The 13,196-nt window shown below is 45.8% G+C and overlaps 1 protein-coding gene across 1 annotated transcript in view; it reads left to right on the top strand.

Moving 5' to 3' along the window:
• Nucleotides 1–208: 208 nt before the first annotated feature.
• Nucleotides 209–13,196, top strand: part of fam20cb (FAM20C golgi associated secretory pathway kinase b) — a 33,854-nt gene continuing 20,866 nt past the window's right edge. Inside the window, 3 exon segments of the mRNA XM_052069281.1 lie at nucleotides 209–1,722; nucleotides 2,258–2,433; nucleotides 5,140–5,218. Of these exon segments, the coding sequence (XP_051925241.1) occupies nucleotides 1,208–1,722; nucleotides 2,258–2,433; nucleotides 5,140–5,218 (770 nt within the window). The 5' untranslated portion in view covers nucleotides 209–1,207.

The following is a 13,196-nucleotide window of genomic DNA, read 5'->3' as shown; positions in this document are numbered from 1 at the left end:
TTTCAAACAGACTGAAGCAAGATGAGCGCCGGAGCAGGTTGGGGGGTGGAGGAATGGCTGCGGTGACTGATGAGCGCCCTAATAGGCCTGCCTAATGGTTCATTGATGGACTGACTTGTTGTCTCCATGGAGGCATTTCAGAGAGATTCCAGCAGATGAATTTCATGTGAGGATAAAAAAAAATGAAAAAAAAAATACTGCAATGTATATGAGCCAGGCTAAATATTGGCCAGTGAAAAGACGCCCTCTTCTTGCACGGCCGGGACGTGCAGGTTATTCCAAGAGGAGCACAGAGAATCATTTATGTCTCTCTCGCTCTCTTTCTCTCTCCCCTCGCCGTGGATCGGAGTTCAGCCAATCTGCGCGCAGTGACGCAGAGTGAAAGGCTGGATTTTGCCTTGACTTCACCATCATATTTAACACCCTCACTTGCTCCGAGGCGTGCTTCTTCTCCTTCTTCACCCGCTACCCCCTCCTCTTCCGTTTATCCGGCTGCACGCCCCGAAGGTGTCTCCACTCTCTCCTTCGTCTTGTTACCTGTCCAGACAGAGCCGCCTGCGTTGAGAATCGTTAACCCACGGAGAGCTGATTTTTTTTTCTCCCCCGGATAAGTGCGCGTCGGCCACTTGCGGGGACTTTGCCTTTAAAAAAAAAAGAAAAGAAAAGAAAAAAGCTTGGTAGTGAAGAGACGAGCTTTTGGGTGTTTCTTCTTTGTTTTGGTTTTTTTTTCTACGTGCTGCGCGCGGACGTTGGACCGCGACGCGCGTCTCCGGACCTCCCCCCGTTTAACGGATCCCTATCAGGTTTCCTCGTTTTTGGCCCGATGTGTTTGAAGAGCAGCCGCGTGACGACGATGTGGTTTGCGCAAATCGACCGTTGGTCTGAACCAACTCGACCCGGTCCACCTGGACGCTCGCCGATGAACCTTTGAACAATCTGCACAAAGCTCGAGGGGGTGGAGGGGGGCGTCCGGGGGGGGGGGGGGACCCCTCCAATACCACCAACGGGACTCGGATGCTGAACCTTGAACGCTTGAACACTGAATCCTCTACTCAAGACGGCAAGTGAAGATGGGTCATTGGTCTTTAACGTGTATTTCATTAGACTGGCGTCCAGTCTGATTAACATCATCAGCGATGTAGTCAGCCTGTGCATATGCGTGCTCATCATCTGCAGTAAATACTCACACCTGCTCAAAAGGGAGACCATGAAGATGATCCTCCTGCGGAAATTCCGAGTTTTCATCCTGATGGTGTTCCTGGTGGCGTGCTCCATGCACATCATGATAGACTTGCTGCCCAAGCTGGAGAGGCAAGGCGCGCGAGGCTGCTCCTGCTCGCACTCGCCCAGCGAGGAGCCCCGCGGCTGGGCCAAGCAAGGCTGGCCCAACAAGCACACGCTGCGCATACTGCAGGACTTCAGCAACGAGCCCAGCGCCTCCAACGTCTCGTCCCATTCCCTGGAGAAGGGCCCCGCTGCCGGAGACAAGTCTCAGGGTGGGATCAGGAGACCGGAGCACTACGCCCAACGCGGGGACAGGAAGAGGCAGTACATCCAGGACGCGCCGGTCAGCAAGAACGCTCCGGCCAAGGGTTCGAGGCTGGCCGCCCTCTATGAGCACCCTTTGTATAAAAGGCCTTTGCCTACGCTCACAGATGAGGATACGCTGTTCAACGTCAACACGGACATCCGGTTTGATCCCAAAGCAGCCGAGCAGGACTGGTTAAGTATACTCTATATATATTTTTAAATTTATAATCATGAATCCCAAGTAAGAAAGTTGTCGCCTTTGCAAGACAGCACAGTGATACACAGGACAGGTTCAGAGTTTGAATCTCAGCCTCGGTCTTCTCGGTTGGAGTTTGCATGATTCCTGATGGTCCCTCAAACGTGACTCCACAAACATGCATTTGATATCTGTGAAGAAATATCTGGAAACTCGTTCTTGCCAGAAATGAAAATAACAAACCCATTGAGCAGGAAATATGAAGTAAACCCGTTTTAGTTGCTTTCATGGACCAGAAAAAGTGAGGTGACGGCCGTGATCTGGCCCCCGGGCCTTGAGTTTGACACCTGTGCTCAAAATTGTCCATAGGTGTGAATGACTGCCTGATAGAAAACGAAAGGATGGATTTATTTCACATATGAAGCCACGATACTCTACTTCAGTGTGTGCCGGATTGTGCAATCTCCTTTGTTTGGCTTCCGTGCAACAACTGTCAAAAGAAAAAAAAAATATGACAATCCTCTCACACAGGAATGGCGAAGGAAATCCCGAAGAGTTCAGCCCGACCGGAGAGCTGACGGCCGACTCCTATCCCAACTGGCTACGCTTCCACATCGGGATTAATCGTTACGAGCTCTACTCCAGACACAACCCCGTCATCGACGCTCTGCTGAAGGATCTCGTCAACCAGAGGATCACCAGCGTGGGTGAGTGGCAACCTTCCGCGATTGGCGCTTTCACGTTGTACCAGTGTTTTTGGCACCTTGCTGCTAGCGGGAACGAAAACCGACTCGCTGCAGTCTGCCGATTTGCTTCGTGGAAGGGACAGAGCAGGGAGGAGCACAATGCAACGACTAGCATGGCTTCTTTTTAGCCACGTAGAATTCTTTCCGTTGTTGCCTCCTTGTTTGTTTTCATTTCATTCACCAAAGGCCCCAAATGAGACTTGGACAAGTACACGTGTGTAAATGCTAAAAGACTCTTTCATGCACCCTGGAACCTGATAACATGTTCAGCCGTCCACTGTAGTGACCGCTGTCCCTGAAACAATCAAATATGTCCGGAACTTTTCCTACAAGTGCTTCAATATTTTGTTCTAGTTCCATTTGGTTTTTTTTTTTCTTATCGGTGATAACACTGATAGCAGACGTCGTAAATTGTACAACACAACACAATTTTTTTGACTAGCTTGCGCAATGACTTCACCCATTCTCAGTCCATTTGCGGTCCAATGTTGAATAAAGCCTCTGAATTTTTGTTCAATTCGTTTCATATTGTCCAAAAATTTGAAAAATGGCTGGAGCTTGTATGTCAATTTCTGCCCGTGTGTTTGACTGCAATCTTGGAGTGGGAGGAGCAGAAGCAGGAGGAGGAGGCGGCTGCTAAAGTGACAGTCTAATGCGGTCCTCACCGTCACAAGCGGTGACATTGTGAACACACTCGAGCGCACACGCAAGGATGCATCAAGACTTAAGCCGCCCGCAGGCTTTGTCATACGACACGAGCCGAGTCTGATCAGCCAAAGGCCAAATCGACTCTCCTACGGTGTCAAAAGCGCCGCGGAAGAATGCATTAGGCCTGGAAGAGCAAATCTCCTCACAGCTAGTGGCCGCGGTTTGATTTCCGATCAAATGCTTTTTGATCGACAAGTCACCATGTCAATCAGGCACTCCGCAGAGAGCTGAAAAGTAGACACCTGACAGAGCTCGTATTTTGGGGGGTTTTGGGTTTTTTTTTTCCAAATTCAGAAGGGATTGTCTTCCTGTTTGGCTCAGTCTTGTTCCCAAATTCCAGGAGTGCTTCTTGCCTCAGGTCGCTCACGCTCTTCAAGGGGAAATGTCAGATTCTAGGCTCGGAGAAAGCTCCAAGTGGCCTTTGGCGAAGACGAAGAACTTACCTGGGAGTTTTGCATGAAGCGGTACAAAAGCAACATTCTCGGGTCGACTTGGGGAAAATCCCCCCCCCCCCCCCCCCACACACACACACCCCGCTCCAATTTCTGACTGGGTGTTGCGTGATTTCCTCTCCCTCTTACTTTCTAACTCCCCGCCTGGGTGGATTGAAGGAAGGCGCATTCTAGACAGTTAAATACATGGTGACTCAGTAATTACAGAGCCGTGACACAGGCCGAGGGCACAACACCAACACAAGCCATCGGCACTGTGTTATTATCCGAACTTACGGATAGCAACGCTTGCATTTATCATACGCCAACGAGTTGTTTTTGTTTTCATCGGTGGAAAACTAAGCAAAGGCGGCAAAAATACGTCGAAACAGCAAAAAAAGAGACAAGCCAGACAAATAATAATTTCTTTATTAGCTATGGATGTTTATCCGTTCGTATTAGCGTAAAATCATGATATCGTGCCACGACGACTTGCAATTTATTTGCATCACAACAAGCCGGAGACTTGTAAAAGTCTGCACACCCCCTGTTCAAATGCCAAATCCTTTTGGCGGCTTGCTGAACTGAGGTCTTGTGGCGTATGCTCCAGACCTCGCTCAATGCAGGGGCTGCTGGATTACTAGCATTTTAAATCATTTCTATTGGAGGGGTGGGGGGCGGGGGGGGGGGGGGATTGAGATACAGTGGATCCCTTTTGGCATTGGTGGCAGATTTTTTGTTCATATTTGTTAGGAGTCAAATTAGAGGTTTATCCACCCATTTTTTTTCAAGAATTCTTGAGGTTCTTCAACGTAACCTAACATGCTTGTTTTTGGAACGAACCACGACGTCACCGCGCCGCTCTTGATTCAATATATACAACGAAATTAAATCATTGATTCTGAAGGTTGTTCTTTAGCCCGAGGCCTTCCGAACCCGAGCTTTGCAATCGATCAGCGCTGACGAGAAATAACAAGAAAGGAAAGTCACTTATTTTGCTTTTTGGAACACAGCGTCATGTTCAGAAATATTCATATGACACACGTGTTGGGCATTTTGTTGTGACGCTTCTTCAAGGTTATTTTTGATGAAAACAGGAAATCAGTGAACCCCCGCGGGCAAAAAAAAAAAAAAATGCATCGTTCTTCTTATCATGCTTTAAGAGGTTTATTAAGCTTTGTTTAATTTGAGCAGCTTTATGAGGAAAGCTTTTCAAAAAACAGCTGAAACAGAGGCTTTGGGTGATGGGGAGCTTAACGGAATTAAGTCGGTCGACGTTTTGTTTACCTGTTTTGTACAAAAAAAAATCAACTCATTGGATTAAATTGAACCAGTTATTTATTTATCTCTTTATCTATTTTTCGGAATGCATTCATTGAAGCCCAATTATCAGCTTGATGACAAATGATAATCGGAATGTGCAAAGTTCAACCAAGCTGAGCTTGTCAATAATTTCATATCAATAATTTCATATCAATATTTTACTTATGCCTTTTTTTGTTTGTTTGCTTTTTTTTTACTCCAACAGCGATGAAATCTGGAGGCACTCAACTCAAGCTCATTATGACCTTCCAGAACTATGGACAAGCTCTCTTCAAGCCCATGAAGTAAGATTATTATTTCATAACCTTTTTTTTTTTTAACCTACTTGTCCTTCAAAAATATGTTGGATGGATTTAGAAGTGCACTGTTCCCTTTCCGTTTCACGGTCAATGTTTTGACCTCAAATGCTTTGAATATTTGACATCTTTTGCCATTGCTTTTGTGTTGCTTTAAACTTGAACCGCGTTTGGATTTCGAGTGATCCGCGGTGGATTTTGATTGAGCAGTTGAGTTGCAGCGAAGGCAACCCCGCCCCCGACATCAAAAATTCTCTTCATTTTGAGAACTTGATGACTTATTCCCAATAGGTGTGAATGCGAATGATTGTCTAATATGAGCAAATAGACTGACGGAAAGTGTGGCGGGCGTGCTGGAGCCGATCCCAGCTGTCTTCGGGCAGTAGGCGGGTGGGGGGGGGGGGGACACCCAGAACCGGTCGCCAGCCAATCGCAGGGCACACTTAACAACCCTTCGCGCTCACGATCACACCTCGGAACAACTTAGAGGGTTCCATTAATCTGCCATTCATGTTTCTGGGAATGCGGAAGGAAGACTGAGTACCCGGGGAAAACCCACGCAGGCACGACATGATGATGATGGCCGTTGTCTTGACGCAGCTTCACGATGCCTTCAGGGTTCCGCTCGTACGGAACGGCGGATTGACTCCAAGTGAATGAAAAATCCGCTGAAAGAAATGACTTAATGCGATCTCGCGATCCGCCTGTGATGGACAATTTAACAGCCGCTTTTTAGCGCTAATGCCCCATAATAAGTGTACTTTCTGGCTTAGCGCCCAGTCGGAGTTGAAAGCTGCAGCCTTTCAGGCGTCACTCTCATATCGAACGTGCGACGGTGTCATATTTTATTTCTCATTGGGTTTTTCCAAACCAGTCCTCTGTCATTTTGACAAGCGCGGAGCTTTTTGCCTTTTAATTGCAGATCCGCTCCTCTTGAGGCGTGTTCCTCCCTTCTATTGAAAAACTCTGACAGGTGAACCGCCCATAAAGAAGTGATCGAGAATGCAACAAATATCTTTTTTGTTTTCCTTTTCACCCAGCGGGGGGGATCTCCCGCACAACCGGTTGGCTTAACTTGTTACGATAAGTAAAGCCGAGCCGCTTCTAGACAAGTGGGAAGTTTGATGAATTCACATTAGCATTTCTCCACGGCGTCGCCTCAAGATAACGCATCCCGAGAGAAGTACTCTTTGCACCTAATCCTTCCTCAATTTGTGGATTTAAATGTCACCTCGTCTTTTTGTGATGATGATTGTAATTTAATTGCGGGTTAATAGCGTCCTACAAGGGCCTCGTGTTTGGCCCCCCAGTTTGTCAGCATACAGAGCGGGGTTAAGCCCGCGCTTGATAGGTAGCGGCGGCGTTTCTGAGCTGATGGTAATTACTGCTTCAGTCGTATGACACTAAGTCAGGCCCAGCCCACCGAGCCTGAAATCGCACTGACGGGCCGGGAGGGACGACGAGAGATGAGGAACGAAATGGGAAAGGGCGGAGGTGAGGAGTGCAGAAAAAAAAAGCTTATGGTAAATGGGTAATAATATTGATTAAACTTGTTCAGTGAAAATTAATGTCCTCTAAATTTGACACACCACAAAAAAATTTTTGTTTCCATCTCTGCCAAATTGAAAGTTTAAAAACTGCCAAGTATACGAACTAGGGCTCAGCATCTTTTGTCTGCCGACACATATCGACGTGTACGAGCTGTGACAATGCAACTACTTCCCAGAATCCCTCTGTGACAACGAGGCGCTCTATTGCTGCCATGGCGGCGTGAAGCTCCTGTCCGCATATGCCGGCTGTCACAAAAATCTGAAAGCAACACTTCAGGAAACAAACAACTAAATGGGAACTAAAATGGGAAAAAAAATTGTGAATGAGATAAAATAAAAATTCACTGAGAATTGAGAATCAGACTTAAATTTAACTTCGCAACACTTAGAGAACTTTATTATATTATTTATTTTTTAATCTTGTCGCCATGAAATTTTGCACGTTCAGAAACGCGTCATATATGCTACAGTTAACAATGCTAAAACTAAGCCTAAAACTAAATTGAATTTTAAAAAAAACTAACAAACAAACCCGCTCTCAAAACTATTTAAAATAACGTAATCAAACTAAAAAAAAAAAAAAATTAAAAATGAATTAGAATGGGAGAAAAAAAAAATCCCAAGTTTATCAGAAGCCTGCTTTTCCCACTGTTGCAAATGCTGGATGACAAATTGGACGAAATGTGGCGTTATGGCTCGGACACAAATCTGTTGCTTAACAGTCGGGCTTGTCGTAACTGTGTGATGTTTGATTATCCCGAGGACCAAAGGCAGGCAGAGAGGAAGGAAGTGGTTAGTGTGTGTGTGTGTGTGTTGGCTATTCTCTCCCCAGCCCCCACTGCCAATCCTGCTCGGATGCACTTGACTTGAATGAAATAGGGCAAACCATGATAACGTGTGTGTGTGTGTGTGTGCGTGCACTCATTTGGCCCGGGATCAAGGTCTTGCCAGATTTGCACGCTCATTCCCGCCATTTCCATCATCCACACGCCTCCTCATCTCTTCGGCCGCCGTCTACTTTGATTCGGCGAGTCCCAGAGACGGACGGATGCGTCAAGCGTGCCCGCCGTCAGCCTGGAAGTCGACCGCGCGCGCACATGGCGTCTGGGGTGATCCTATCGATCCGACCATCCGTATCTGTAGATAACGAGCCGCGACTATACAATCCATCACCAGCCGCTGTCTTGCGCTCGGTTTTCTGTCCTTAGCATTTTGGGTCGAAAACACACATGCAGGAATCAATCGGGGACGGGGCGGCGGGGGCTGTGTATATTGACACTAGCTGTATTTTCCTTTACTTTTTGGCTTTGCTTTTTCAAACAGGTGCAGGAACTGCTTTTTCCCTGCAATGGTTCCTTTGTGTATTGAGGTGTAAATGAGGAAGAGTCTATCTGGCTTCATCTGTGGAGGAATATTGTCAGTCCAGAGCAATTTCTAGCCCAATGTCTTGACTTCGGGCGGCCCGGTAGTCCAGTGGTTAGCACGTCGGCTTCACAGTGCAGAGGTACCGGGTTCGATTCCAGCTCCGGCCTCCCTGTGTGGAGTTTGCATGTTCTCCCCGGGCCTGCGTGGGTTTTCTCCGGGTGCTCCGGTTTCCTCCCACATTCCAAAAATATGCATGGCAGGCTGATTGGATGCTCTAAATTGTCCCTAGGTGTGAGTGAGAGCGTGGATGGTTGTTCGTCTCTGTGTGCCCTGTGATTGGCTGGCAACCGATTCAGGGTGTCCCCCGCCTGCTGCCCGAAGACGGCTGGGATAGGCTCCAGCACCCCCCGCGACCCTAGTGAGGATCAAGCGGTACGGAAGATGAATGAATGAATGAATGAATGTCTTGACTTCACTTTCTGTCTCAGCAAGTAGTTGTTTACTGGTTTTAAGATCGTGTGTGTGTGTGTGTGTGTGTGTATGTGTTGCATCAGGTGTTCAGTATGTATCACGGTTTTCACAGTTTTGGATTCAAATTAGGGCCGCGCTGTTTTGGCTGGAGGAGTGGGGTGGGTGGGGGCGTTCTAGCTGATGACGTCACCGAGGACTCCGCCCGATGACATTGTGTCTGCATGCGCTGTGGTTTCTCCAAACATCTAAGCCGGCTAAACGAATGACACACACTGGATCATGTTTTTTTTTGTGGTAATGTTTTACACGACCGAAAAAAAATTATTTTCACAAGAATTATTATTAATACCGTTATTGTGAGAAAATAGCCGTATAATATTCTAGGCAAAATGCTCATATGCAGCATATGTGTCCTAGCCAACGCAAAAACTACAATTGCTGATGTGTTTTTCCCTTTAGTTTTAACCGCGGTGCTATTTGTCAATTTGGTTCATATTTAATTACCAAGAGTGCCACGTAGTTTTGTCTGAGATCATACTCGACACCACTCTCGATCTTGACTTTATTTTGTCATTCAATTTGCTTTTTCCGCTTCGTCCGGGCCTCGGTTCTCCGCGCCAATGGCGGCTTTGTGCCAAAGTTATTTCGGGAAGAGTTGATTGTAATATTCACGCTGAAATTAGCGTGGGGATCACACAAAGCCCATTAGATGATGAGTGCGGATGATCGAGGGGAAAGAGGCGGAGGAACGGCCCGATGATTGATGTAATGATGGTGCGCCGCTCCTTCCTGCTCTCCCACTTAATTGTCGCGCTTGCCAATCAGCCGGCACGCATAGTCTCATCCCAATCGATGGGAGTATTCTCACAAGACCCGCCGGCTGGATCTCCTGATTGGCCGATCCATAATTGTGCCGGATCGGGGGCCGTGAGTCATCTTTGATTGAAGCTGCGGGCGGAGACGGGAGGCGACATAATGGCGCCGAGTTTGTGTCAATAATGTCTTGACAAAGGCGTAAATAATAGCCTGAAGGAAATTTCTGTGTTAAATGCGCGTTATCAGTGAGAAATAGTGCACTCGGCATACGGGAAGTGGTTCTTCGGCCTCTGCGGGAGACGGAATAACGACATTTGTCGACATATGTGAGTTCAAAGTTGCGAAGACCTTTGTCAGAGTTTCGTAAACGGTTTTACTGATCGCAAACAATGTTTTGCTCCGGCAAGTTTTGAACATGATCGAAATGTCTTTGCGACAATCCGTGTGCTGCCGCGCGTGCCTTTGAGGGGCGTGGCCTAGTGAGTGACATCAGAGTCGACATCGGGCTGTCAAGGATGTCAAGTTTCATGTTCTAGTGATTTAACATTAAATATTTCATCCTGAGGATAAAAATAACGTGAATTAGCACGAGTATGACGTATCGTTGAATCAGAATAGCTTGAAAATTACAAGCCATTCAACCACTCTCGGATTTATATTTTGAGGGGGGTTTTTTGCGTTAAGTGTTCCGTTAGGTGTTTTTCTGAAAATGATCTTTAAGTAGAGTAAGAATCAAATTGGTAAAAGCTCCAGAACGAGCGGCGGAGGGATTATGAGCAATCCAATTGCGCCTTCAGGCTTCATGAGTTGCCCCGCCGCCACTGCTCAACCAGACCGCGTTTTGCACCGCTTTGACTTATGAACTCATAACGATCATCGATAACAACAGCATCAATAACTTGAGTGGAGCCGTCTTTGATTCGAATAACATTTTACCGAGCCGAGTATTGTTCATCTATCGAAGTGCACCTTAGACGCGCGTGGCAGCACAGTAAAGAGCACAATAACCTTGAAAAGCAGCGGCACTATTATGGCGCGCGTAGAATAAGCGCTCTTCTTTTGTCGGAATTGCCACTCCAATTTCGCATCCGTTCCACCAGTGATCATTTTTCTTGCGTTGAGATGAGTGTGACGGCAAAGGGCAACGGTGCACGGTCGCTAAGGAAGATTATACTGGGACGGTAGAACTCATCTACAGTCTGGCGGGGAAGGGACAGCTTGTGCCTAAACAAGTCTGCGGTCGTAATCTGTTAATGTTTTGTTGGCGGGATGCCATTGGCAGTATTCAGCGGGCATAGTGACTTTTTTTTTTTTTTTTTTTTTTTGGTAGCTAACAGTAAGTCAGAGGGATTTTGCACACTAATGCATTCTAACACAGTGTTGCTTATAAGCTCATCACTTAAAAAAAATCTAAATCTAAATCAAATACAGTGATCCTTCGCGATTCGTTTATCGTGGCTTCAGTGCATCGCAGATTTTTTCCAAACATATTCATAAAAAATAAAATATATTTTTTTCATATACATGTAGTACAGTACTGTATATGTTGTTCTATGTGACTCACTAATGTTTTGCTGACTTTTGCAGCTTCTCGCGGACCGTTTGCGGACTTAAAAAAAATAATTAGGAATGTAAACACTGATTTTTTTTTTTTTTTTTTTTGGGGTGACATTTGTACTTTCCCCAACCTGGACTTGTAACAAGCAGGTCTGTTTTCACAAATGACTGCTTAAGAGTTTTTAGGTGTCGTTTGTTCTTTGTTTTCATTTCAGTCTTCATGACGCATACGCTCCAAAAACCCGATTCAAGAGTTGGCTTTTCTCACGTCTGTCAACTTGTCGATTGGCTTTGGGTGAGCTGTCAGTCAAAGGCATCTTTTTCCCCGGCTGTCTGGATGCGGCGCACTTCAGCAGTTGACACGCCATTGATTCATTTGGCTCAGTCCCGACATGCGAGAAACGCACTCCGCTCTTGCCTGACTGAAGAGGCGCTTTCTCTTTGTCTTCCCAAATTTAATCGATAAACGGCAGCCGGCTCGCAGTCACATGTTGTTGTGTAGTCCGAGTCATGTGTTGACTGCATGGATGCCAAAGGGATATTCATCACACTAAAAAAAAACCAAAAAAAAAAAAAAACATTAATCATGAATTGTGACATAGACGTGGAAATGTTGCATTTTTGAGTCTTGAGGCTCCGAATGCACGTCATAAGTGAACCACAAAAAAAAAAGGGTGCGATTGTCAAGGAAGAAGTGAGAAAAAGAAAACAAGAAATCAAAAAAGAAAGTACCATAAAATACATTTTCAGTTCGATTCCGTTATCTTTAATTAGTTTTGAGAGCGCATTTGTTTTAGTTTTTTTAAAAAATTCAATTCAGTTTAGTTTTAGGCTTAGTCTTAGCTTTGTTAACTATCGCATATATGACATGTTTTTGAACATGTTCAAAATGTCATGGCAACAAAATTAAAAAATAAATAACACAATAAAAATAAAGAATTTGTCACATGAACAAACATGGCAGATTTAGTGGTGAAACTGTTTTTTTTTTCTTTGGAAGGAGGCGTCGGAGAGCAGCCACAGCTTATGTAACAACAGACCGTCTCTTTTATCCGATACCACGAGGGCAGACTGTTTTCGTTCTAACAGAAGTATGCAGCATTTTATAGCGTGGCGTTGGCTGGCGTGCAGCGCTAGCCAAGCTTTATCCTGTGATCTTCATTCGTCGTGGCTTCACGCTCTTGATCGAACCGCAAGAAGAAACCTGTCCGTTTCGAGTCAGGGAAATCACTTTGTGCCTAGTTGTTAATTGGCAAGAATGAAGCATGCGAGCAATCCCGATTTTCTGCCTTGATTCAACATCTTTAGATTTTTTTTTTTGTTTGTTTGGGGCGAGGGGGTTTCCAAGACATTTTTCTCATTCCGTTAGCTTGGCCTCTTAGCATCTGGACATTCGGCCCTAATGAACCTCTCTCCCCTGACGTGTCAACAGCATCTGTTCCACGCAGCTGCATTTTGCCCTGCACTCGATTGAAGTCCGGCGCTTTCCTCTTGTGTCTGCCTATTGCGCCCAACCCCCCAACTCCCCCTTGCTTCACTCTGCCAAGACAGAGGAGGGCTGCGCAGTCAAAACAAGTGATGCAAGCCACCTCTGATGAGGCGATTAAAAAAAAAAAAAATAGAAAATGCAAGTCTCAACTTGAACGCATGAGTCACACGGGAGCACGGCAAGTTCGTTTTTTTTTTCATCACGTTTCTTATTCTTCGCTGTTACGCATCAAACCGAGCAAGGTCTCATATTTCCCATCCCGAGGTAGCTGAATAGCCTCTCGGTTAATGCAGTTTTAACCGTCACCTACTCTTCATTTTTTCCATTTCCCTTTTTTTGTCTATCCTCATGATTGTCCAAATCCAATTTATAAACTTGCTTTACTACGGCCGCATGTAAAACAGCTGATTGTGCGTCAACCTAAATCATGTTCTAAGTCGGTTGGATGGAAACGGGAAACGTCGTCTGCGGATTGTACAGTCATTTCCCCCCTGACGCCGAGTCGTAAAGTGACGGTTTTATATTGATATCAGACCATAAATGCCCATTAGATGCGTGCATAATGATAAAAAAAGAAAAGGGAAGTTGTTATTAGCGTTTCGGTCCCATCGCATCCCTATACCATCCCTGCCGTCCCCCTGATTATTAACTCATTCACTCCCATAAACGTTTTTAAACGTCTTTTCAGACTTGGTCTAGAATTGTCCGGTACTGAATG

Source organism: Hippocampus zosterae, chromosome 7 (assembly GCF_025434085.1).
Source record: "Hippocampus zosterae strain Florida chromosome 7, ASM2543408v3, whole genome shotgun sequence".
NCBI classification, from domain to species: Eukaryota; Metazoa; Chordata; class Actinopteri; order Syngnathiformes; family Syngnathidae; genus Hippocampus; species Hippocampus zosterae.
This window is presented reverse-complemented; position numbering and strand designations above follow the sequence as displayed.